Source organism: Nannobrachium achirus, assembly GCF_963921795.1.
Source record: "Nannobrachium achirus genome assembly, chromosome: 3".
In the NCBI taxonomy this organism is placed as follows: Eukaryota; Metazoa; Chordata; class Actinopteri; order Myctophiformes; family Myctophidae; genus Nannobrachium; species Nannobrachium achirus.
In genome coordinates, this window is record NC_137812.1 from 64980310 (window position 1) to 65008128 (window position 27819).

At 42.0% G+C, this 27819-nt stretch overlaps 1 protein-coding gene across 1 annotated transcript; it reads right to left on the reverse strand.

Annotated features, from left to right (window-relative positions):
- Positions 1 to 2302: 2302 nt before the first annotated feature.
- On the reverse strand, positions 2303 to 25784 carry xpnpep1 (X-prolyl aminopeptidase (aminopeptidase P) 1, soluble). The gene is made up of 20 exons (XM_080721499.1): positions 25695 to 25784; positions 22309 to 22433; positions 20774 to 20837; positions 18828 to 18932; positions 17124 to 17216; positions 16356 to 16499; positions 13290 to 13385; positions 11741 to 11822; positions 10760 to 10970; positions 9646 to 9735; positions 9457 to 9507; positions 9303 to 9361; positions 8843 to 8920; positions 8157 to 8228; positions 7965 to 8025; positions 7467 to 7536; positions 6688 to 6861; positions 5467 to 5543; positions 4605 to 4703; positions 2303 to 2802 (listed from the first exon to the last, which is right to left on the reverse strand). The coding sequence occupies exons 2-20, from the start codon at positions 22423 to 22425 to the stop codon at positions 2683 to 2685; spliced, it is 1863 nt and encodes a 620-aa protein (XP_080577625.1). The 5' UTR covers positions 22426 to 22433; positions 25695 to 25784; the 3' UTR covers positions 2303 to 2682.
- Positions 25785 to 27819: the final 2035 nt, after the last annotated feature.

A 27819-nucleotide genomic window follows, 5' to 3' on the forward strand; every position in this document is an offset into this window, starting at 1 on the left:
ACATTTTCACGACTTTTCAAAAATAGCACATCTACAAGCTCGCAGCGCAGCACTCGGTGCGGCTCTGTGAGCTTGTATATTTGCTATTTTTCAATAGCTAAAGTATAAAATAATTAAGGCCCCTCCACCTTGGGCCCTAGTAACTCAGTCCCACTCCCCCCTCCCCTTGTGACGCCCATGCATGGTTCTGGGGTTCTATTGAAACCAGGGAGAGAGACTTGGAGCGCTGTCTCAGTTCATGGTGTTGGAAGCCAATGGCAGCAACATGAGTGGGAATCAACAGGACCACACCACAGCGCTAGCAAAGGATTATATGAACACAACTGGAGGTCTGGGATCCACTGACCAGCAGATGAACGCAGCTCTGTTTGGTCTGTTACAGAAACGCACGTTTTAAATGTTTTGTTTTTGATCTAGCAATTAATATTTGGTTGAGATATTATTTTCATTCGCTTAAAAAAGTTGGCATATTTGCTCCAGGTTCTAAAAGTAACAGACAAATCAGGCCAACAGTTGAAAAGGAATAGCATCCAACTACAGTACACTTACTGTAGGTGGATAAAACCATGTTCTTTTAAAACCAACATTTAGAATGCAATGAGAAGTTACTGACTTTAATACATAGCCAGATGTTGTTACTTACTCATTTTTATTTTGAACCAAATTATTTACAGACTCTGTGTTTCAGCTAATTGGAACTCCTGTCTTGTTTTCTCTCAGAGTTCAAGGTATTTAACATCGTCATCGCTGCCCTGGCATTGTGTATCCTCTGCTCTACTGGCCTGTACTGTGTCACTGTCTGCTACAACCGCAACAAGTGAGCGTTTCAATTGATGTCTGCATATTCAACAATATTCAAATTCCTTTCGTTGTGAAGTTGGCAAGCAAGTGGCATTCTCTTGCTCGACACTTGACAGCTCAGTTTACAGAGTTTCAATTGTCAGTTTAGACTGTAGATCATAAACAACAGCTCTACCTATGGTATGTACAGTCTTAAGTTCCTTTCAGTTGATTAATGTCATTAACCAAATGAAAAACATGTTTGGGGTCATTTTAACGTCTACTCAGGCGTTTGTGAGCACCCCAGACGGTTTAAGTTGCTTCATATCAGTGTTTAGAATTAGATATTAGCAAGATGACATTTTAAAAAACTAAGTGAAATATCCCTTTAAGCCTCACTATACTTTGGCGTACGATGAATCGTGAAAATAGCGATCAACAGTTTCAGCTAGGTTGTAGATCTGATCATTTTGAGCGGTGCCAACCTCTCTTACATCTGGCTTGGTCCGTTTGTCCCGTGTCTGTCCGGACTGTGATGGGTGTCTGTTTGTACGCCCAGGGTCACATTGGCCAAGCTTCGCTCATAACTCATAAATAGCACCGCTCACGATTTGTTTTACTAAGATGCTGCCCAAAATAGAGACACCCAGGTTGAAAGTGGCTAAGCGAGTCGTCTTCTCCGTTCCAGGCAACTGAAGAGAGCTCACATGTACGAGAGTGCAGTGACGCGGGACGGCCCGGTGAGCCCCGTGGCCGTCAAAGCGGTGAGGCGGTCCACCAGCTTCATGAACCCCTTCGCCCTCTTCAGAAAATCGGAACGGGCCCGGGACAATTCCAAAATCTATTACATCTACAGCAACCCCCTGCCCATAGGACTGGAGGAAGAGGAGACCACTAGAGTCCCCTGTACCCAGGAGGACCAGGCAGCACTTCCGCAGCTGCCGTCGATTCGGGAATACGCCAAAGACCCTGCCAGCGGCATCATCCTGGACCCTCCCATATTTTACATGCAGCTTTAGCGGAACATTGAAGCCTCTATCATTGTCTAAGGTGAAGAGGTATCACCTCACCGCGGTGTAGTTTTCTAGCTATCCCCTAAAAATGTATAACAAAGTCTAGGTCAGGGACAGGGTTCCCCAATTAGTTTTCCCCAAGGGCCGAATTATGTCTAGGATACCAAGCCGAGGGCCACAACACTGCAGGGGGCGATGGTGGCGTTCCCGCTAGTCCAGCGACAGTTCAGATATTGTCGTTGTCGGCTGAAAATCTTGTGTGTCCAAAACCGTTCGTTTTGCATTTAGCAACTAAAAAAATATTTTAACTAGTGAAAACAGCCGATCTAGGCGTTGTGTGCTTGTAGATCTGCTGTTTTCACTACTTTTGTGCGACGGCCTTGTATGATTTGCGAAAGAACATACAAATTTGGAGATACGAGATTTCCACCTGCCAACGACAATATACTAGTGTTGTTGATGCTATTATACCACCGTTATTACTGGGGTTGGTGTCGGCCAGACAGTAGCCCCCCACGGGCCATTTGCGGCCCGCGGGCTGCCTATTGGGGAACCCTGGTCTAGGTGATAGCTAGAAAACTACACCGCGGCGAGGTGATAGCTCTTCACCTTGGACTATGATAGAGGCTTGAGAGGAACGCACGGCTGATAGAATTTACACAATTCACACATTCATTTCAATTAAACAGTTTTTCGATTTTTTCATTTAATTAATGCACTGTATATTCATAAAACCGGCGACATGGTGCGCTTTTACAAAAGAAGCAGAGCGTGAAAAGACAAGGTTACGACCAGAAAACCAAACGATTATCACTGCAGAAGCCGTCGATCGTTCTCTCCCAGGCAACATGATTGTTTTGGTAAAAGAGTCAGTCACTGATGTTTCTCTTCAGGCGATTGGCTGGGTCTCCCGTATCAGCCACTCCAGGGCCTCCCTCCGACCCTGCCTCTCCAGCTCCGCTCCCACCGTCTCCCGGCACTGCCTGTGGTACTCGTTCACCCAGTCACACTGCAGGACACAGCCAGGGGTCAGCAATATGAATACATGAAAGGTCGACCTAAAACAAAGTCGACCCAAACTCGTTTCCCAACGGGTCTGTGGCCTTAAAGGGGAAGACCACTCATTTTTAATATTGAACTATGTCATTAATATAACTTAGAGGAGTGGTGTGGAAATAGAAAAAAAGTTCCCCCCCTTCTGTGTTGCCTAGAACTGGAGGATTGATTTTGGGGTTTGTATTGTAAAGTACAACGGTGTGATGTCATCAAGTTGCTTATCATTGTTTCTCAAACTTTGTCATGTCAAGGACCCCCATAATGATATGAATTTGGCCACGGACCCCCATCGCAAAATATTTTGTTCCAGGGACCCCCAGAAGCAAAGATTAGATTTTTGTCTATTCTGCATCTAGCTTAAGGCCACAGACCCGTTGGGAAACGAGTTTGGGTCGACTTTGTTTCAGGGCGGCTTTTCCTGTTACCATCAATACGGCCACGGACAAGACTTGGTCAGGCTTTCTTCAGTATATCGTCGTCGTCGGGTGTAAACCTTCTATGTCCAAGACCGTTCGTTTTGTATTTATCATTTTAAAAATGAACTAAACTAGTGAAAATAGACGATCTGTTTTCACTACTTTTGTGCGACAGCCTTGTATGATGAAGCAGGGCTTTACTTGGTGAAAAAACGTACAAACTTGAAACTTGGAGATACAAGGTTTCCGCCCGACAACGACGATATGTATGACACTTATTTACCACGACACTATGACATATTAGGAGTCTGAATAGTACTAGTGGTTCTCCAATATTTTAGGACCGCCTTGTTACATTTGAACACTCTCGGAGTTACAGACCTGTTATGGCCATTCAGGGCTAGCTCTTTATGCGTTTCTGGTAATATTATTGTCAAGTAATTTTGTATGTCCGTAGCAAAAACAAAAATTCAACGAAAATGACCACCACAAGCCAGCATGGCAATGACCCCTGGACACGATACTGAGCGTCACGTGCCAGCACATTAGTTGAATAATTGAAGTGTTATTTTTTTACTTCAAAAAATATTTTTCTACATTACAGTATATCAATGAATCACGTAAGAAATGTAGCTAATAGAATATTTTAGGATCAACTAAATTGATTACTCTGACTAACCACTTAAGCCCTTTTTTTATACTTAAGGGCTGTCCATACTGTCTCCGACCACCACATTTTTAGTTGGAAAGGTCCGGTTCAACTACAAAATGACATCACTCGCAAATTCTGAAAATCATTACCCCGAATTTGAGTTTGGAAAGCTGCAGGTTGGAAAGTCGGACCTTTCCAACAAAACGTTTGGTCGTCGGAGACAGTATGAACAACCGTTTAGTTTTTCAACGGTGCCATGCAAAAATAAAAAAAATAACCAATCTAGAAATTGCGATTTGCGAGCAAATTCTTTGCATTTTTGAAAAGTTTTGAAAAAAGAAATTAAAGATTAATTGTTGCACCCCTACAGCAAACCATTTACAGAACTGTGATGTGTGTCTGATGGCAATAGAAGGTAACATTGTCAATATATACTGTAGGTCATCTGATACTAAAATGTTTGTAGGTCTTCTGATGCTTTTAAATGTTTGTATTTGCCAACAACAATGGTCAAATGAGTATTTTATGTACAGATGCTCAGAATGCAGATAAGATTCTGTTTAGAATTCTGTGATTCTGTTTAGTACAATAAATAAAGTAAATAAATACAATTGCGGTTGAGTACTGGATGTATGTGGTATTACGTTTAAATACCAATTCAACAAAATAATAGTGGAAATGCCTCACCTCTTTCTTTGTGAGCAGATCTGTGTTCATCATTTTCACTTGAATGGGGACCAGGGTAAGAGGATCAAATGTCAGACTGCCTCTGTTTCTGTAATTGTACTGAAGAGAGAGAGAGAGAAAAAAGTATTATAAGTGCTTGTTCAATCTAAAGGTGATTACTTCAACAAATTAACCCATTTAGGCCTAGAATTATTGAATGCTTTAACCAGTGAAAAATAGCAGATATACAAGCTCACAGCGCGGCACCGAGTGCCGCGCTGCGAGCTTGTAGATCTGCTATTTTTTTTAAAGTCGTGAAAATGTGTGCAAATCTCTGACTATATGTATTTTCAAAGCGAACGTTTGTAACTCAAATTTTGCTTCTGGGTGGTCCCTGGAACTAAATATGTTGAGATGAGGGTCCGTGGCCAAATAAATATCATTTTGGGGGTCCTTCACATGAAAAGGTTTGAGAACCACTGACATAGTAGTCTCTCAAGAACAGACTAACTGAGCTCCAGTTAAGTGAAAGGGACCTTTTCTTTGACGATGGCCAGCCAGATAGCTGACATAGAAACATGGATTCAAAAGACACTTATATAATAAACAAAAATAGCAGATCTACAATTGTATATCTGCTATTTTTCATTAGTTAAAGCACAAAATAATGATACACAATATGTGTACCCGTTCTGAATGGGTTAAAGACACAACATACCGTATATTCAAATCAGATGCTTCCACTTAAGTGTAACACAAACAGTATAAGACCATCCATCCAAATATCCATGGCTTCACCGATGGTGATTTGTTTTTATTACATAATACAACCGGGTAAATTAAACATAAATCCTGAAGTTAAACAGATCAGTCTGTGTCTCACCTTGGATTTAGATGGCACAACGAGGACCACATTTTCGATTCTTATGCCAAAAGATCCATCTTCATAGTACCCAGGTTCTAGAAAAACAAAACATATGGGCTTTTATCAAATAATAATAATAATAGACACTCACTCATTTACTTGCATACAAAGTACCGTACTCATATAGTCAATTAAAACTTGATAGTTTTCTATAGTCATCCTGTATATATGGCAATAATAATGTGTGATGGTCACAAAATCGAAAAGCACCCCTGTTCCATGGCACACCATTTGGCAAGCAAGGTGTACGGTACTGTATGTACGATATGTGGCAGTGTGTTAGGACATACCATCGTTGTTTCATGGCACACCATTTGGCAAGCAAGGTGTACAGTATGTACGGTATGTGGTATGTGGGTTAGAAAAAACAACGTTTCAGCAGCCAACTGCCTTCTTCATGTCCCACAGATATAAAAAGCTAGATGCCTCATTCGCCTCTGCAGTTCATTGGAGCGATGTGCAAAAAGTCAAAGTCAGTCAAAGTGACTACTGGCCAATCACAACGTGTCTTTTCCGTGACTTACCAATCCATCCATTTCCTGATGTTGCGCGGCAGCGCAGCTCAGCTGTTCTTAAAGGCTCTGTACAAAAAGACCCTTGGTCCCCCGATGCATATGCACCAGAGCCGAAGGAGGCGTCTACCTTTCTATGTCTATGGTATGTCCTGTGTCCTAAAATAAATATTGGCACTTTGGCTACTGTGTGTGCGGTCACTATTTTGTCTTTTCAAGACTACTTTTGAGATTATTTGTGCGTAGTATTCCTGTGCACAGTGTGTTAAGACATTTTGAGATTATTTGTGCGTAGTATTCCCGTGCACAGTGTGTTAAGACAGTGGTTCTCAAACTTGATGGACTTCAGTACCCCCTTTTCCTGATTGCTGAATCCAAGTACCCCCTTTAATTGACAACAACATTTTGACTAGAAAATACTGACATCAGAGTTCCAGTTTTTGTGTCAATATGTTGAAAATAAAAGTAAGTAGCCTCTTTTCTATTCAGTAACAGTAAAATACGTACTTCATTTGGTTTAAAGCTTTACAGAGCAGCATGTTCACATACGTTTGTCAATGTTTTATCATTAAACATAATGTAAGTAAGTAAGTAAAATAATGTTTCCATTTGCCATTTTCTCATAAGTAATGGGTATATGTAATAGAAACACTGTGTTAGGACATACCATCGCTGACGATCATGCCAGCCTCAAGAGGCTCATCAGCAAACGTCTTGTAGCTGATCCCGCACGGGCCCTCGTGTACGTTGAGGAAGCAGCCCACGCCGTGTCCTGTGCCATGCAGGTAGTCCAGTCCCGACTCCCACAGTGCCGCGCGAGCAAACGAATCCAACAAGTGACCTGTGGAGATGGGTGAGAAGAAAAGTGCAGGCAGAGAGAACAGATCTTATTATACTTTATCTACTATGCGTCTGTCAAGTTGTGCGTCTGTAGAGGGTGGGCAGGCAGGCGGGCAGGCTTGCAGCCAGAATTTGCCCAAATATGGACAAAACTGTTACAGTACCAACGTTGCCCAAATTGGCATTGTTGGACAACAGTTGATGTTAGGGCAAGTCGTCGTTGTTAGGAAATGGTTTCTGTTGTGTGTGATGGCAGTCCAGAGCTCGATCAGTGAGACAGAGAAAAAGAGAGAGGAGATGGAAAGAGGGATAGGAAAGGGGGAGATGGAGGGAGGGACAGGGAGAGGGAGGAAGAGAGAGTGAGAGAGAGAGGAAGAGCCTACAGTAACCCGGCAAATGCTGGGTTAGGGTCAAACATCTGAACACGGTGTTCACAGTGAGATTTGCTATGCAGAAAACAACTCATGCGTTCATGTGTATTTCAACAAGGTGCATTTCAAAGTGCCGACAGCTTGTCGCAGTAGCAATGCTATGAAACAATGCAATGCGGTCGAGACTTAATCCAACAATGGAATGCAAGTGTACTACAAACAGTACAGACAGTACCTTTGGTTCCATTGGGGAAAACCGCAGCACTGACAGCTATGTGTCCCTTCAGTACATAGGTGAAGCATTCCTACATCACAAACACACGGGACAATTAGAAACATGGTTGATGCCATCAATTCACAATCAGAATGTGTTTATTGGACAGGGCCAATGGACATGTTCACAAACGAGGAGTATTGCTTCTATCATATTTGACTTCTCACATAGAAGAAAAAATAAGAAAGAAAGAATAATATATACAGCAAATGAGAGGGCGGGGAATATACTGTAATAGAACGACATAAAGTACAAAGTATGAAAAGTAATGAAAGTAAACAACAAGTAAACAATGAGTATTAAAAATTGAGTCTCTTAAATCTTGGCTAGAACAATATGAAGAAATACACTCACTACACTGACTGAATAGAAAGTGACAGATATCCTGATAAACCTGATAAAAAAGTAAAGTGAAATTGCAGCTAGACCTTAACGGCACACTCCCGGGAAGTAAGTTACCTTCTCAAAAGCAGAGGGGGTTCCAAAGTGCATGGTACGGGTGACATCTGTGGTTCCATCACTGTGACGAAAGGATGATCAAGTTGCAACACACTACTTTTATAAAATGTTTTTGATAGACGACAATGGTCTACATTACAATACATAATGGTTTATTTTAGTCTTATGTATAATGGCTGATGTATTTCTTACGTGTACTGAGCTCCAGAGTCTATCAGATAGACTTCATTCAAGGACAGTGTTCTGTTGGTTTCAGGCAGGGGTCTGCAGAAGAGGAAACAGGCAGACATTCAACAGAGCATTCACTCATTGACCCATCAAAGGAGTAGTTCACCCCCAAAATGACCTTTTTTCTATTGATTACTCATGTCATGGAGACTTGAGTTAAGTTCCTAAGACAACAAATAAATAATAGTAAATTTACCCCCCATTGATTCCGGATGTTTTTTTTTTCAAGCTCACAGTGTGGCACAGAGTGCCCGCTGTGAGCTTGTAGATCTGCTATTTATGAAAAATCGTGAAAATTTGAATTTTGACCCGATTCTATAAGTGTCTACTCCTTCTAAGGTTTTCTGAAAAACACGTTTCTATGTCAGTGGTGCTCAAACTCTTTCATGTCAAGGACCCCTAGAATTATATTTATTTGGCCATCTCAAAATATTTTGTATTGGGGACCCACCAGAAGCAAATATTTGAGTCACAAATGTTCATTTAAAAAATTAGGTATTCAAAGACACACATTTTCATAATTCTTCAAAAATAGCAGATCTACAAGCTCACAGCGGGCACCGAGTGCCACGCTGCAAGCTTGTAGATTAAAGCATTCAATAATTCAATGCCTAAATGGGTTAATTATACATGGTGGTAAATGGACTGACCTGTAATGTATGATTGCTCCATTTGGGCCAACACTGGAGATGGTGGGGAAACTGAGGCCGACAAAATCTTTCTGCTGACTAAAAAGACACATTACATTATCCTTTAGGAAAGTGTTTCAAAGCAGCAGTACGTTTACATGACCAATAGAGGGCGGCATGACTCCAAAAGACTGGCAATCTGGGTATGTCATCTAGATATTTTCAGTGTAGTCCCTGCCAAAACATGCTAGGCAATACCATACAATACTATTATATATTATACAATTCCTGAGTGTCCTCAGCCCATGTCTAATTCAACATTCTAAAATCTGACACAGAAGTTACTATTTCTGATGAAAATGATTCGCTCCCGTTATGTTCACCTTAGATGAACTCAAATAGATTGAACCAGATGAACTCAAATAGATTGAACCAGTTAAACTAGATATCCGAGTGAAAGCGGTGAAAAGGGAAACTCTACCTGCGGAACTCCTCAGCCTTATCAGCAGCGGAAATCTCGGTCACTGTGCCTTTTGGTATCTATGAACCGAAGAAACAGATCTGATATGATGCCAACGTCACCATAAGGATACAGCCATACATGTTGACATGTGAGTATTAAGAAACCAAATAACCTCTTTTTCGAGCCAAGCAAATAGTTCGCAAAGGGCAACTGCATCCTTGATCTGTTGGTTAAGAGAAATAAGGAACTGTCATGACACTTTATATAACAAAGGAGAGTTTACAGAGATTTCACAACCTAAATGATTAGATATCAGATCCGCTGAGTGATCCGGGTTTTAAGGCCGTGCAAAGGTTCTTACGTGTGCATTTCTCATGCCTTGAATCTCAGTGGCATTCTTGACTGCCTTGGCCAGGCAGAGTGGAGTGTAGGGTATAGGAGCGCGGTGAATCTAGAAAAGATTAGGAGAAAAACATTTCCATTTATCTATCGTTTATAGATGAGCTCTTGATTTTCTGGGTAAACAATGTAAAACAAGTAACACACAGGTCTAAACAGGGCTAAAACCATAGTAGTCAATCAATATCACAAAGAATAGCACTAATTATCTGAATATTATTCATGTGCAGAATGTTTTTGAGAACCTAGTGAAAAACACAGAAACCAGCACTGTGAAAAGAAACAAATGATATAGAAATAACATAACATACAACAATGTACGGCAGTAGTTCTCAAAGTCGATTGTAGGGACTCTCTAGGCTCCTTTATGGGGGTCTAAATTGACCCTTACAAGTCTGTAACTCTGACAGTGTACAAATGGAACCGTTCCATTTGGTACACTGTCAGAGTTAAGGAGAAACCTTGAAATTTGAACGTTTGAGAAATACCAATTTACAGTACATCTTTAACAATTAATTTCCAAAACTTTTCCAGAATATTTAACCCGATTTCCAGGACTATATAACAATAATTCAGCTCAATAACGAGTCGCTTATTCCTATGCGCAATGCCCAAAGATAGGTAGTGTATGCCAGTGGTTCTCAACCTTTTCAGGCTGTGACCCCCGAAATAATCATATTTGAAGAGAGTTGAAGAATTTTGTACAACACGGTTGTATTGTGAAAATAGACGATCTACATGCTCACAACGCCTCGCGTTGCGAGGCGTTGTGAGCATGTAGATCTGCTATTTTCACAATCTCTGCCTCTAATATTTGACAATTTGGCCAATGTTTAATTTGTCATTTCAGTATTAACAAAATCAATAACGAAAGACAATGCATAGTTATTTTTTCCAGGACCTTCCAGGACCCTTGATCAATTCCAAAACTTTTCCAGTACTGGAAAAATATTCTTCTAATTTCAAAATATTTCCAGGAATTTCATGACCGTGGGAACCCTGACAGTACTATGAAAAATGCAATGCATGCAATTCAAACACCACCTCAACGTGCTTGCACAGCCGCTCTCTCTTACCTTGGGGATAACTTGTGTGAGGGCACAACTGGCTTTGTCACAGATCCACACTTTCTCCTTGGGGCCCAGGGAGGCGCAGATGGCCTGGAGCTCAGCGTAGACGGATTCGTACGGGTGCGTTTTGATGCTCAGCTCAGGCTTGCTGGGGGAGTCCAGCTGCAGGTGGAGCCTCGCCGCTGGATCAGCCAGCCTCTTCAGGTCCACAAACAGTCTGCACATGGAAGGGGTTCAGTTAGTCCCCCATTCAGAATGTAGTCAAATCCTCAGTGTTGGTTGAAGTGAGTATGTTTCTACACTCTCGTTGTTACAAAATGGATTAGGGATGGGACGATATGAACATTTCATATCACGATTATTGTGACAAAAGATCCCAGTGCATGACAAAATTGATCCCAGTGCATGACGGAATACGATATCACGATAAATGTAATCTCCACGATGCGATTATCATGAGTGTTTTTTATCACGATAATATCGCTTATCATCCCATCACTAAAATGGATACATTAAAACAGAGAATTTTGCTTGTAGAGTCGGACCGAAACATGTGGCCTCGGTCAGGCTATACAACTGACAGCAAGGAGCCCTTGAGCAGGATATTTGACCACACACTGCGGCAGTACATTAAAAAAAAATGTCTATAGTGTGCATTATACTAAAAAGTAGCACGTCACCATCAGCCACCAACCTATAAACCACGTTCGTTGGCAAGTATTCTTTTCACAATTATATTGTTACAGTTCTGTACTTGTTCTCTCATTCTCTGACTGTACATCTATCTTTGTTTCATCTATACTGCATTTTCAGAGATTAATAAAGGTCTGTCTGTCTGTCAATATATCTTCTTTTTTACACAAAATATGATCAATCAAAACAGTAAAAAGAAAGGGAAAAAAAGAAGAAAACCGATCAAACATAACAAATCAGCAAAACACTTTTGACAATGAGATGAGAATGGTAGGCGACATTATATTATTTTACCTTATTGTGCTCAACCCCACAATAGCGTATGCAAAGAACACAGGGTTATACTCGATGTCTGAGCCACGGAGGTTGAAAAGCCCTGGGGAAAGAAAAATGCAATATTCAAATATGTTATATCATTTTATTTTTGTGCATTTTTAAAAAGAAATAAAAAAGGTAATGCCTGGTGATTTAAGTGTCCACATGCTTTGTCCTTTCATTATGATACAAAACGTTTGTGTTGGGACTCAATTTGCTATGAAATCTTTACATTTATTTTGGGTGCAGTGGAAAAGTGTACACCGTTTTGTGAAAACCATTCTATTTACAAATGCTTAATGTCAAACCTGAAAAAAACTCATTGGTATAGGATATCACTGCTATTAATAGACCACCAACCACCCACTCATCCTACATGGGTCCCCCTCAAGGTAAACCCAAAATGGAACCCTCTTGTCCAAATGTGACCTGATGGCAATCAAAACCGCCATTGTTCCAACACTCTTAGCACTCAAGTTAACCAATCAGGCACAAGTGCTCATTAATCCATGTTAACAAGGTGCTTAGACGGGCATTTCGAGAGACACCCTTGCACCCTGGGGTCCTTGGATCGTGATCAGACGTTCCCTTGCACCCTGGGGTCCTTGGATCGTGATCAGATATCAACATTGACTTATACAAAGGACCTAATGACGGTGTGGCTCTCATGTGGATTCTGGACCAGGCCAGTCTATGACGTCAGTCACCAGTAAGACTCCCTAATCGGGAGATAAGCAACCATCAGGTCGCATACATAAACTTTAGAAGGCAGTCGTAGGCAATCAGGAGGGAATATGGGAAATGGGACAGATCCATGTTGATGACATGACTTTAGACATACTGTGTACTGCTTTGCGTGATTTTAGGGAAAATCTGTAGGCGCAGTGTCCAAAAATGTGTTTTTCAAAAATCCCCCTGATGGTGGCACTAAATGGGACAGATCCATGTTGATAACATGACTCTAGAGTAGACATACTATCTACCGCTTAGCGTGATTTTAGGGCAACATCTGTAGGAGCAGTGTCCAAAAATGTGTTTTTCAAAAATCCCCTGGCGGAGATACAGTATGAGTAGGGCAAAAGTGTGGCGTGACGTGACGGACAGACTGACAGCCGGTGGAGGTTTTGATAGTAACTTCATCTGTGACGTATTGCTCCATGCACAATCTGACCACCAGTGATAATAAACCATCATAAAAGGTAAGTTAAACATTTAAAGACATATTCACAATATATGGGGCAAAACTCTGCGATTACAATGAGATACTTCCTTGCAGTGAGATACTTCCTGGCAGCATGCACGAGAAATTTGATACTGATGATCCAGCAGTTTGAGAGATTAGACCTGGACTCACACACAGACAGACCCCATTCTAAACAGGTCGCGTCATACAGAGCCATGGCATAATAACCATGGAGTTTAGGTAACGCCTTAAAGCTAAAGCCAGTGGTTTCAGCTAACTTTTCTTTGTATATTCTTTCATAAAATTCAACATCAGGAATGTCAGAGGATCAGCGGGTAACCGTACATGCAATGTCGTCCAGGGCTGTGGCAACAAACCAGCTGATCTTCCTTTCTGTCATCTTGGCTCGGAGGGCTGTGATCTTGTCTTGCCAAGACATACCTGTGGGGAAAAGTCACAGTGTTTGCAAAGTAATGGGTGTCTTTACCCAAAGCACCTTAACACATCGGACGCCCACGTGGTGCCCACGCGCCAATCTCTTTGATGTTTACGTGTGCCCACGACGCGTTCGATGCGTTGTACAGTAAACTATACTGTAGCTACTGCACTTGGCTACCGCGGTGATGAAACAAACTCCATTTCCCAACATGCAGCGTGAAATTACGTCACCCGGACGTGCTGTCTGTCTCGTTGACTTCCTGTTTAGCGGCTGCACAAAAATGCTGTTTTCTCCGGATTCTCTTCCTTTTTTCATTTTTTTCTCAAAACGGCAGCCTCTTCTACCTGCCCTAACACAAACACTGTGGCTTAGAATTGATAAAAAACGGTCCTGACTGAAAGAAAAGATTTTCGCGAAATAAACAGGACATACTCGGATTACATTTACTCAGATTACTTTTCTCGCCAGTACTCTCGCCGGTAGGTAAAATGACGCGTTGCCATGGGCACCAGCAAATTAAAACGTCAAAACCACGTGGGCGTTTAATGTGTTAAAACCCATTAGGAACTGAGGCAGATTCTACAAAGGCCTTCTAAATCAGGAGTTCTCAAACTTTTTCGTAATTATAAATTACTAGAAAAAAGCCCCCTGCGGGGGCTTAAGGGGGACACACGCTGGAAGCGGAGGCGGCGCGGAACGCCTCGTCTGCCGTGCCGATACGCCACTGTTCTATTTGTCCAGCGTTGCCGAGCGTTGAACATGTTCTCCCATGCTTCTCCCCACCGGGGGAAATGGATGTGCTGTGTGGCAGCGCGCCGCATCCAGTTGGGGTTACCGCGCGGCACTTCACGTGCGTCGATACCGCGATGCGACGCTGCGCAGCTGGCCGCGTTCAGTGTGTGCTCCCCTTTATGTCCCTAGTGCCCAGTTGTGTAGGTGGCCACCTCTCCAAGTGCCCACATATCCCTATTGGCCAGTTAAAGGGAATGGCCTACAACCAAACACGGCCCTGACTGCGTGGGGCCCCAGACAGCCACCTAGGGCCAGCCCTGCGCCACCTGCCCAGCCACAGGAAAAGTAGATGATCAGCGAGGCATTTTTGTATTATGTTTTTTACACAATTGAACAACGGACAGTCGGACGCAGAGTTAGCAGAAATGCGGACAGACTGGCTGGTACGTATTCTGATTAAGGTAGTGAGATAATATCCAAGATTTATCATTAACAAAAAGGCACACATGGACACTAATGGTAAAATATATATATATAGTTACAGTAATTTTCTACGCCACCTAAATAATAACACAACCTCCTCCAGTCCCTTAAGCGGCCGTGGCCCCACCTCCCCACCCGGTCTGGGCTGTCTGAAAGTGAGTTAGTCTTTTTTAGGGTGTCAGGCATATTCGCCTATAACATATTCGCCTACACGCATTTGGTCCTTTCGCCTGGCATTTTCGCCTTGGAGGAGAGTCTTTTCACCTACCTGTCTGAGCCATTTCACCTACCCTCAATTCTGCTGTCAGACTGTCCATGTTTGCATATTATCTCTTTGTCATTTAAATATTATAGTGACTGTGACAGTGGTGTTACAGTACATGTCAAACCTACACACGGCTATCCTATGCACTCCATAGTAATCACATAAATACAGAGCTATTGGAATCAGGTGCGCCCAAATAATTAATTAATCTATGTCCCGATACTACATTCTTTGGTGCAGTATTGAACAGTATTGTAAAATGAACACTATTGTAGGCCTATATTGTTTTAACATTAGGCTATACAAAATAGATATGTAGGCTATTAGCCTATATAGGTCTAAGATATATAATACACCTAAATAGCCTATAGAATCAACCTTGCCTGTCAACAGGCATAAAAATCTATTTTGCCATTTTGTATAAAATAAATAAAATTAAAATGTGATGTAAATAATAAATGTCAAATAAACTGTTAGATTCACTTGACACCACTGTCACAGTCACTATAATATTTAAATGACAAAGAGAAAATATGCAAACATGGACAGTCTGTGTGTGTGTGTGTGTGTGTGTGTGTGTGTGTGTGTGTGTGTGTGTGTGTGTGCGCGTGTGCGTGTGCGTGTGCGTGTGTGTGTGTGTGAGATGTTCTGGGCTTGTGTTGACCTGAATGGCCCCTGGCTGCACAGTCCTTTTCCGCCCTCTAGTGGCAGAAAAGGTGGTCCTAGCAAGAGGTGGCTAAAATATATGCCTGTATAAAAAATGATGTTTTATATTAATTGTATACGATGTAAGTACATAGCATGGTGGCAAATGTGCCTATAACGTTGCCAGAGTACTTATCAGTACATATGCCAAGCGTGGAACCTCTAGGATTAGTGGTTTGCTGGGAATAGGGAGCATAAGCCATTGTGACTCCATGGAGCCCTTCTCCAATTACTATATGTAAGATTCAACAGTTTCAAGATTTTTCAAAAATATGTTCAGAATTAGCAGATGTACAAGCTCACAGTGCGGCATGAAGTGACATGCTGTGAGCTTATACATCTGCTATTTTTGAATAGCCAATTCTAAAATGACAGGTGCTTTCCCAATTTTAAGGGGTTAATTTGTAAATTACTGTTATTTACATAAAATAAAATAAACTCTGCATTTCATGGGGAAAAAAAGAAAAGAAAAAAAGCTGTACATTTCTCTTACTGTATGTCTCTGTGAGAAAGGAAGAAACAAAAAGTGACTACAATTTGCACAAGGTGTAGAATTCACAGGTGAGGCGGGACACGACAATTGATTGATTGATTGATTGAAGGCTTTATTAGAAGTTTGCATAGGAAAATGTACAGATTCATGACGGTACAGTTCACTGGTACAAGGTCTACTAAAAGGAGATCCATGAAAAGACTAAGCTTATTTCAACAGGAAACCATTAAAGTATCTCATATAAAACAAATCCATCTGAATAAGTAGCATAAATGCGCTAAGATACACACTAACCGGTATAGTCCAATCCCAAGGTGATGAGCTGTGTACTGGGTCTGGCAGGGCGGTCCTCCCATACAACATCTATCAGGTTATCCTGCATTGCAACCAGAGAGTGACCTGCACTGCTCAGGGCCTTGGACATGTTCTTCCACTGGTCTGAAATAAGCACACAATAAAGTTAAAAGAAGAGACTCTCTGTTATATCCGTCTAATACAGCAGGGGTCTTCAACGTTTTCAGGCCAAGGACCCCTTAGTTGAGAGAGAGATGAAGCAGGGACCCCCCACAACCTTTTCATAGATTCCATGTAGTTTCATTGTTTGACAGCACAATCATCAGTGTATTTTGGATTCATGTCAATTTGTGTTTTCAGATATTTAACCACTTGAACCATCAATACTTAGTACTTTGTCTGCTCCTTTTCCCCTCTACACCAAACCTCTTTACCAAAAATAGCCGATCTACAAGCTCACAACGCCTCGCAGCGCAAGGCGTTGTGAGCTTGTAGATCGGCTATTTTTGTCTACAGTTCTCAGAATATGACACTAGGGTTCAAGTTGTTTAATATAAAAAGGATTGGACGATTTGGAGGACCCCTTGTAGTAACTCTACACCCCCTGTTGAAGACCCCTGTAATATAGTATGTATTTGCAATGCAAATATGTACTGTAACAGTGTGTAAGCGTGTGTATTATTTGTGGTGTCATTCTTCAGAGCTGTAAGTGTATGAATAATGGTGTAGTAGGAACTGTTCTGGGAGGGTTTGGGGGTTGCTACCCACCAGCAGCGATGATCCAGGGGTCCACGCCAACTTTGGAGTTCTCAGGCAGGATACTGATCAGCCAGTCCTCCTGAGTTGGAGTCTCCTTCAATCCTAGATGTGACAAACATTATACAGTAATTTATACTTCTGCGACAATGTGTCACACAGAAATCACACGAGACATGGCATTTATAGTTTTGTGAGAGTGTGTTGTTACTTTAGCAAACGAAAGCTAAATACACATGGAGAAACAACAGAAGACAGATACAAAAAATGGTAGATTGTTTTGATCAAATTTGATCTCAAAATGCGTGTCTGCACATAAGGAGAAAGCAAATCAGAAATGTAATTTGGACACAGTTAACCCTTTCCAAGCCACGGGGAGCCCCTTAATATTAAAACCGTACCATATCGGACTTCCTAGGGGGGGAGGGGCAGCCAATCGTCTTTTCCCGTACTTTCCCGTATTTACCGAAATAAATGATTTTCATCCGAAAATCGGCGATCGTCTAACCTTCCCTAGTCACCACTCGTGCATTGATAGCTCATGGCTGGTCTGACATGAAGCAGAAGTGATGTCATGGCCCTTTCCTTCTCCAAGGCACCTTCCCCCATTCGGTTACTGTCTGTACACGAGTGCTTCTACTGCAGCCGTGCTGGTGGCTATGCTAGCGATACTTTTCAGTTCTACTCTTGAGTCACACGTGGATTATTTGAGGGGACATTTACGTGAACGGATCGCGCACGCGAAACGCACGGGGACATGATGCGTCAGCCGAATCTCCCACTCTAAGCCAATGCAGATTGAGAATTTCACTGGGAACTGGGGTGAGTAAAACAACGGGGGATCGCGGAATGGTAATGGGGGATGAAGACCACGTGATATAGCGCTGGATGTCTGGTAAAATGAATGCGGTTCAGATCATAATATAATAATAGAAATTTCACGGCTAATCTACCAACAACCATTCTATTTCGGACAGCAAAGTGTTAAAGGGCAAACCATTCTGAACCAATTAAAAGAGATTGGGTGTTGGCCATGTGAGTTGATCAAATAAAATGTCCTAGTAAAGAAAGTTACAAATTAAAAATGGTCAGGAGAAGCAGGCATGACAACATTTGAATGGTTTTAAACAGTTCTTTCATTTTGATGGTTGTTGGATGCTTAACAGCTGCATTATAGGTTCTCATAAGATCTGTAAGTATTTCAAACAAAAACTTGTAGTTTAAAGGTTGCGCTTCTGCATTCTCTTTTAAGAGCTTGAGTTTATTCATTGAGCCAGGGTTCAACTCTGCTGGGTTTTAAAAGGAGCCACTAGATACAGAGCAGCCTTGCAGGTACTATTGGAATAAGTGATCATCAGTGGACTGGAGCTGTGGAAGTAGCTGTGGAATTAAATGCATATAGTTTTCTATCGATATCTGCAAGCCACACCATTAAGGAATCAGTTTTGTTTGTATTCAAACTATTCTGAAAAATTGTGGGGCATTAATATTTTTGACAAAGAAATGGGATACAGATGATACTAAGCAATACTGCTTAGCAGTATTGCTTAGTAAGCAATGGTGTGTTGAACCACTTCAACACAGCTCACAACACAATGCCTTGTGAGCTTGTAGATCTGCCATTTTCGCTGAATGTTTGCAGATTGTGACATGCCTAGAAAAGGCAGGAGCCCTAGGGTTCATGTGGTTACGGGGTGAACAAGACTTGAACTTTACCCATCTTCATGAGGGTCCAGTTGTTGTCCATCTGCTGACTGGCCTGAAGAAAGTAGCGTCCATCGGTCCACATGGCTGCATGCTGCTCTGTCACAATGGCCGTCCCTAGAGGAGAGCACACACAACCACTGCAGGGAACTCACTTTTTACGGCAACCTGTCCAAATAGCTGGGAGTTAGAAAGCTCCCTTAAAACAACTCAGTTCCGAACTTGCACTTGAATTGGCTGAGAGATATTCTAACGTGCCAACATCCCTTCTCGATATAGAACTCCGAACTCACCCACCATGTTTACCCTGCCTGTAACCTAGCAACTGCTGCCTCCACCTTAAAGTTTAAATGATAATGATGAAACTGTGGTATAAAAGCAATACTGTAATTCACTTGAGGTCATGCTATATACAGTATACCATGCCTGTGTCCGAAATAATTCACACATTCACTACTCCCTATGCAGGGAGTGATTTTGGACACAGTCCATGAGATAATGACATTGGTGTAATGATCTATGGCACGAGGCCAACCCACTGCTAATATCTGACAGTATAACATTCCCTCTTGTGTATTGTTGCTTCATTATTTTACATGACAAGGGGGCTAGTTGCTGGACTGGTTTTATTTGGCCAATTGTTCCACACAGTTGAGAGGAGTTGACAGGTAAACCAATTAAAATGTATTCCAAAAATGCACCAAATAGCTGATCTACAAGTTCACGATACAACACATAGCTTGTAGATCTGCGATTTTATTTTTTTCTTCCAAGTTCTTGACCTCCTCTGATCATTATTGCTCTTCAGAAGTGTGTAAAACTTGCCCAGTGCCTTCAGATATAAACGCCCGGCCTCACTCAATGAAACAGACGTTTCTCCTCAAGCTTTTTTCTGAGTGCTAATTTCATGATGACTGACTTGACTGGTCAGAATCCTTTAGGAACAGATAATGTCTATCTTCACATTGTGAGAATGTGATATCGCCCCATGTGTTTTACTTGGGCCCACAGTTGTGTACAGGCACATGCACATGCATTCATACACAAACAAACAAGCAAACAGGTTTGCATGATCACACACCAGGGGTGAGATGCCGTGGGCTCGGTTGGGCTCGGCGAGCCCACACTTATCAAGCTGTACGCACGCGGGAGGCTCTCTCCATTCAGACATGTCGCCACTCCGAAATTGACTTCTTATTGTCGGAGTGGCGACACTCCCATAGGCCTAAGGTTTAGGGTTAGGGTTAGAGATAGGGTTAGTGTCGGAATGGAGACATGTCAGAAAGGAGACATGTCGGAGTGGAGAGATGCACTCTACGCACGCGCGCCCGACATGCACGCAAACGCGCGTGCACGAACGTCGTCAAGTTGTGTGGCGGCTCGACGGCTCGGTCAACACTTCAATCCCCTACCTGTCTGCTTTGCATATCAATACTCTGGTAGGCAGGCTCATTTACACTTGTATATGCGGCCAGCATAGCCTACGCTCGCCTAGCATTCTTTGCAGACTTTTAGCTCCTTTCGGAACCTCTCCCTCCGCTATGCAGCTCCTCACTCTTCATGTCATGAGTTTTTAAATCACTCATTTTGTCAGAGCTGCATAGCGGAGGGACTCAGGAGAGGCTCCGAAAGGAGCTAGCAGACTTTACTGTGTGTGGGTGAGTCTATAAAGTCTATGTAAAGTTATTTTATATAAAACCTAAAGGAAAATACATTAATTGAAACTTCTAATTGAAATAAAAACAACAAATTAACAATGTAACTAAATAAGAAATACAATTAAGATAAAAAATGTTGTGTTATACAGTATTAGCACCGAGCGGCAGGCATGCATGCACACATGCGTGTGCACGTGCGCGCGCACATGACGTGCATGTGACATCATGAATTTAGAGGGGAACCACTTCTAAAATCCATATCACACCACTGGCACACACACACACACACACAGTACACACCTGCAGAGCCATTGAATCCACAGATGAATTCACGTCTGCAGTCACATGGTGCAATGTATTCACTCTGAGATAGGGAGATGGGATAGAGAGGGAGAGAAAAAAAATAGTGTCATTAATAATCAGCTTTGAGTGGTCAAAGCTTGATTGGTTCTTAATTACTTCATCTGCTGCTCTTCACACGTCACGCTTTGTAGATGAAGAGGAGGGGAAATGCGATAAATGATCATCGGCAAAGGGTCTAATTTATTCTAAACTTCAGACAAACACTTCAGTAGTGTTTGCTGATCAGAGGTGACTGAGGATATGCACAAGCAGCAGCATAATAAACCATATAATACAGACAATAAGCTGGAAAGTAGCCCACGCACATTCACACTGTCCAACTTTTTACATTTAAACCTATGAGAACTTGACCTATGAGACTGCGGTGCAAAATGCGTCCGCCTTTTTGTAGCTAAGCAGAGAATAGTTTACCATTTTGTGAAATGCGCATATGTGGGTAGCTGTTTATCAGCCAATAACAATACATTGTGACTGTTGTCTCGAGATTGCTGGCTTCAAACTGGCCCTCGCTTAGCCTTGAAACGAGCTTCATCTAGATCAGGAGTGGGCAACTTTGATGATGGTGAGGGCCACTATATGTCCACCTTCACTCCAGAGGGCCACATTGCATATTGCTACATCCTACTTTGTCATTGTAGTATCACATACAATAGAAGCAAAAATAGCAGATCTACAAGCTCAAAACGCATCGCGCTGCGATGTCTTTTGAGCTTGTAGATGCGTTTTGAGCTTGTAGATCGGCTATTTTTGCTTCTTTTGAACTGGAATCCTGAATTCTTTTTTGTTATTTCTTAATTGGAATTTAAGTATATACTCTTGTTAACTTTATATACTTAAATACAAATACATTGGAAAAAAACATTTTAATACTACTATACTAGTCATTAAGCTACCAATATAGACTGACGGAATTAAAGCAGGTCATATTTAGTATTGTAACAGCTGAAATCAATAATATATTCAGTATTCCGGTATTAACCTGCGGGCCGCATTAAATAAAGGTGGGGGCCGCATGGTGGCCCCCGGGCCGCCAGTTGCCCATGTATGATCTAGAATAGATCCAGGCTCTCTGGCCGAGGTTGTGATATAGCTGTCAGCGCAAACCCAACCGGCATCCTCCTCCTCCCCTGGCTTAGAAAGCCGCCAAAGCTCAACGCAATTCTTGTCCTCATGTTAGTTGACATGGACATGAACGATTTGAGCAAAAGTATTAGGCAAAATACACAGCTAAAATGCAGGGCCAATACTCTGACCTGATCGGAAATTGCGCTAGCAATGTTGTTATGGAATCTATGGAAGCAAAATGTACTGCCAAGGGCAATCGCCCATTTTCTTGGTTTCCTTTTCAGCATTAAGAATTATGTTGAAGAGCACTGGTTCCCAAACACTGGGAGGACGTTTGGGAACCACTGTTGTAGAGTTCTCTCCCACCCTGACATATGGATGTGTGTGAGAGACATATGTTACTAAACCTGATGTGCATCCCCAGATGGAACAATGTAGGCCTGGATGGGCTCAGCGAAGTATTTTCCATTCTTCATCACCTGGCGAAGCCGTCTGAGCAGCTCCACTGTGATCTTTGGAGACATGGTGTTGTCTGGATGAAGAAAGACAACGTTTCATTCTGGGGGTGTAATTGTGGGTGCGATGCGAAGCATATAGTGGTGTGAGTGCAGCATGCACATGATTTGCCAGTGTGTGTCTGTGTGTGAGCACAGTTGGGTGGGGGGCCACAGGATGTGAAGGGAGGGTTTTCTTTTTCTTTCCACTTTATTATTATTATTATTAGCGGGACGTTATAATGCACCAAGAGTGCCAATGTGCTTAGTCCTTGTAGTGGAGTGGACTATATTCCATTATGCCACTGGTCAATTGCAAGCCGAGCTGCCAAGAACGTCACATTCCAGGAACCAAAGAGGGAGGGGTGCACTGTTTTGGGTTACATCCCGCCACTCCGACATGTCTCCTTTCCGACATGTCTCCATTCCGACACCAACCCTATCTCTAACCCTTACCCTAAACTTAACCCCTATGGGAGTGTCGCCACTCCAACAATAAGAAGTCAATTTCGGAGTGGCGACATGTCGGAATGGAGAGCGACTCCCACTGTTTTGACACTGAGAAAGGGAGACAGAGAAAGAGAGAGATGCACGTCTGATTCATTTTGAAAAAGAAAAGACACTTGGAAAGCAGTGCACAAGGAAGGAGGAAAGATCATTTCTTCATAAATAAATTCCAAGCTAACCAACTCCGCTTTCAATTATGCTACCGCGCCTGATGTTATGGCTGTTGTTACAGGTTAAACTGATTAAACTGATAAATGGCTACTCTCTTATTGGCAGAAATGTTGTCACCTACCTGAACATGTATTTACATTTTATTAAAGCTTCAGATGGTGGAACGAAGTTTGGAAGAAATATAAATATACCGGTAGTTATATTGTATCAATTAATTTACTCTAATCTGCAATGGTTAAAATTAACAGGGTAGTATTAATTAAAATAAGCTACAAATTGCAGCTATAAGCCTTAGTAGACAATACTACAATGCTGACTAGGGTCAACTTAAATAGTGAATGAGTCTAAAGTGTAAAACTTGGTTCAGACTTGCAAAATTGCAATCTGGTAATAACAACAACAACTTCAAATCACCAATTTCAACCAAATAATCTCAGTATGATTCTAAAAAAAACTAACAATTATAAAAAGATTACCTGTCTCTAGGGAGCCCATGTTGACATCAATCAACTGTTAATGAACAGTGACTGTTGCCTAGAATGCCTACCTGTCTTAGAGTTCAAAGTCACACCCTAGAAAAGTGGATCTTTAACCTGTCTCAAAAGGCTGATTACATAAAGTCTGAGATCTGTGGTTAAACATTAAAGAATTACTTCTGCAAGTAGGCTAAAGTCAATTGTGTCCCACCCTGTCCATATTTACGCTAAATCTAGTTTGTAGTAAAATTGCTTTAATCTACTCTAAAGCTTAAATAATATTAATACAGTAACATTATTTATCAAGCTGTCCATACATCCACCCATTGTTATACCCCAGAGATAGCCCTGAATACATGACTCTCATATACATGAGAGTCATGCTCGAACTTTAACATGAGGACCAGTGGGTAATCGAGCCCTCAACGGTTTGCGCTAGGAACATCAGATTTCAAAAATAAAGTGCTTACCCAAGCCAACTCTGCTAACGATTTGACGCCGCACAACGTTCATTACACGCCGCTCCCCGGTTGTTAAGTAAAAAGCATTTTTGTCCGAAATTATTTTGTTTTCCATTGGTTTTCCATTGGACATCCGGGTCATTTCCTCGCTAGCCCTGGTTCAGGGCTAGCGAGGAAATGACCCGGATGTCCAATGGAAAACAAAATAATTTCGGACAAAAATGCTTTTTACTTAACAACCGGGGAGCGGCGTGTAATGAACGTTGTGCGGCGTCAAATCGTTAGCAGAGTTGGCTTGGGTAAGCACTTTATTTTTGAAATCTGATGTTCCTAGCGCAAACCGTTGAGGGCTCGATTACCCACTGGTCCTCATGTTAAAGTTCGAGCATGACTCTCATGTATATGAGAGTCATGTATTCAGGGCTACCCCAGAGATTGATTAACAACCTTTTTCATTTCAAATACTTTTCTTAAACAGATTTTTAAATATATTTTGACACTTATTGCTTTGCCATTCTCGTGCCAATAAAGCTCCTTTGAATTGAAATTGAATTGATGAATTGAGATTAACCACTGTATTTGTGTTATAACTATCATCAGAGCCACCATCACGTGACCGTCATCACATGGATGACCATTGGTTCGCTCTCGGCATGCTATTATTATTGTTTACATCATGTTACCAGCCTGGCCTGCTGCCATTCAGTATTAAATAAAATTATGAAGAATCATGTACATTAAAAGTTAGTCCATAATGAGATAGGCAGACCTACCGTACCGCACTGTGTAGTGTGTACGATGATGGGTAGTTTGTTCAATCAAAATATCGCTACCCACTCCCCAGCTCTGGCTGTGTGTTCGGCAATTCATAGATAATTAATTAATTGGTTCGCAGTTTTATATGTGGATGTGTTAGTATACGATTTTTATCGAGTTTCATAGACCATGTATAAAGGTTATTCGTAAATAAATGAATAGCATCGATGGAGCAAATAATACAGAAATAGCAGGCGTGGACTGAAACGTTTCCCTATCTAGCTGAGCCCTTGCGCTCACAGCCGCGGTAGCCCAGGCTGGCCTGTCGTCTGTAGTAAAAATAAAAAGTACAATTTCGCTACTCACCAAAACAAAGACGATTCTAATATGTTGAAAGTCTACTTTCCTCAGTGGCAACACTCGGAGCCCCCCACCTCACGTCTAAAATACATTTTTGTCCAGAAAAGAAAACATTTCAGCGGATGTTTTAGCTACTCCACAGCGCCCTCTACAGATCTTGCCAATAGAAAACTCCATTGACCAGATTTTGCCTTCCGGTGGAATATTTTCTTTTCTGTCTAAAAGATGTATTTTAGACGTGAGTTGGGGGGCTCAGAGTGTCCCCACTAAGGAAACTAGGCTTTCAACTGCTAAAAGCCGTCTTTGTTTTTGGTGAGTAGCGAAACTGCATTTTGTATATTTACTACAAACGAGGGTGCGCATCCTTTCCTGTGGGCGCAAGGGAACATCCATGACATAGCGTTAAGGAGAACTCCTAACGCTATGGACCAGAGCTAGACAACAGTCAACATCCCGTTGCTCGCTCTCGGAGCCTCGATCGCGAAGAACTACACACTTTACCAAACTAAACAAGTCGCCTTACATGCACAATGGGTGTAAAGTGATACATACAAGTAACCGCTATTACCTTTTGAAATGCAATTCTTTCGTTAAAAACACCCTTCTTTTACCAACGGTACCTTGTGTTCATTTACAAAACAGGAGGCTGCCATTTAATCGTTGACGTTTCTGGTCACGTGACCGCGGTCCCTGCCAGTAGACTTGGTGGAATCCAGACTCGCCTCTTCTAACTGATTGAATATTCCAGTAGGGATGAAAAAACTGTTGTTTATGTGTGTGGCTGTGGTGTCGTGTGCTGCATGCATGATGCAGACATTTATTAACCACATTAAACGCGGTATAAGTGATAATTATTTGTTAAAATAAATATAGCCTGCACAGAGGATGTTGGAGCAAGCAATTGAGTGCAAGGGGCAAACAAAAGTAACAGGGCAATACTACAAGGCATTATCATAACGCATAATGATTATGTGATGTGATCCAATAAACATTTGAAACAGAAACCATTTCAAATGTTCTATTCTCACAAATTGTCTGAAGTATCAACTACCGGTATAAACCTTTTCATGAGCGCTGGATGAAAAAGGACATTCTTCTTATCCCCTAGCATAATGCCTCAAAGGCCCTAAAAACAAGTCTCCAAATAGCCCAAAACATATAGGGTCCTGCAGACTCTTGCTTAATTAACCTTCCTTTTTGGGCTCACCTTACTGCTAATAATTTTTGGAGCTGTGTGGAACACAAGCTCCCTATACGTGGCCGTGTGTGTGGCCGTGTCTGTGTGTCTGTCTGTCTGTCTGTCTGTCTGTAGCCTACAGGACCTTTTGTGACCACACGAGGGCGCTGTTGTTCAGGCCAGGCCAGACACCCACACACACACACACACACACACACACACACACACACACACACACACACACAGCTCCACTTCGAACAGAGGTTCGATTTTTCAAGCACAGGGTGGCTCAAAGTAGCTGACAGAGTAGACTACAGCATCTTGCAATGGGCCTGGTCTAGCCTTGTAAAGGACCAACTTCTGTTATCCAGGAGGATTCCAGAAGGTTATGGTTTCCGGAAGAGGGCGGTTTACGAGGCTATAGGCCTGGTCCCTAGTGTACAAGACACACTACACCACTAAAATACTTCCAAAAAGTCAAGGATGTCCACAATTACAACAATAGAGGCAGCTCGACAGATCGGGACCGTAAATATGTTCCCCAGGTTCTATGTTCCCCAGGTTCTATGTTCCCCACTTTCTTACCACCTAAACCTACCCCTAACCCTAACCCTATAACCCTAACCTCAGTAAAACTAATGCAGGTTAACCTGTGGGGAACATAGAACCTGGGGAACATAGGGTGGACCCCGACAGATCACGTTCAACCCAGATTCGGCTCAAACAAAGGGTCAAATTTGTTCTCCTGCTAAACCGCTAAAATGTTGAATGCCCTGCCGAAGGCCTTAAAGGAGTGTAAACAGTGGCTTCAGTTCAGCAAAAGCTAGGGTAGGCCTGGCAAAGATGGGAGTCCTCATGGAAAAAAAGCATTACATTTTGTATAACACAGTTCTATTGTGAAAATAGCAGATGTACATGCTCACAACGCCTCGCGCTGCGAGGCGTTGTGAGCATGTAGATCGGCTATTTTTACAATGTCTAAAAAATGAGTTTTGTCAGTTTTTTTACACAGGTTTCTACGGTTTCTTGGGCTGGATATGGCAGCCTGGAACTGTTGTTCAAGTGCAGCTAAACTTGCCTGGCTCCAGCCAATATTACATTCTGTTAAGGAGAATACAAGTGTGGAGAATATAATTATAATACCTTGTTAAAGTGATCATGTTGTAAAATTTTGCACTTGTAGTTATTTTACTGTAATATTTACATATTTACAAGTAACTTTTATTTTCCCCCTGGACCCAGGGTATGGCAGCTGCATACCCCTGCCATACCCAATTGACGCCCCTGAGTGTAAATCCCTATACCTTCCTTTAAAACCTGAAAAGCCACTTACAGGCGGCTGCTATTCAAAACTGGTAACAGTAGCCTAACCTCCCCCTGACCTTTCTATTGTAAATATCTTTGCATGGTGTTTTTACTAGTGTTTTTCTTATTTTTTCTGCCTAGTACTGTGTTCTGTCTGTCATTCAATCAGTTATGACAGAGTTAAGCCATGTGCTTTCCTGAGCGTACCCTT

What these genes read in the sequence shown, in the direction of transcription:
- xpnpep1 (XM_080721499.1), bottom strand. Translation starts at nt 22,425, where the DNA reads ATGTCTCCAAAGATCACAGTGGAGCTGCTCAGACGGCTTCGCCAGGTG. An exon ending in CCCCCTCTGCTTTTGAGAAG is followed by an intron (nt 7,537 to 7,964) that starts GTAACTTACTTC and finishes TTTGTGATGTAG; the next exon opens with GAATGCTTCACCTATGTACT. An exon ending in ATCTGCTCACAAAGAAAGAG is followed by an intron (nt 2,803 to 4,604) that starts GTGAGGCATTTC and finishes TGTGTCCTGCAG; the next exon opens with TGTGACTGGGTGAACGAGTA.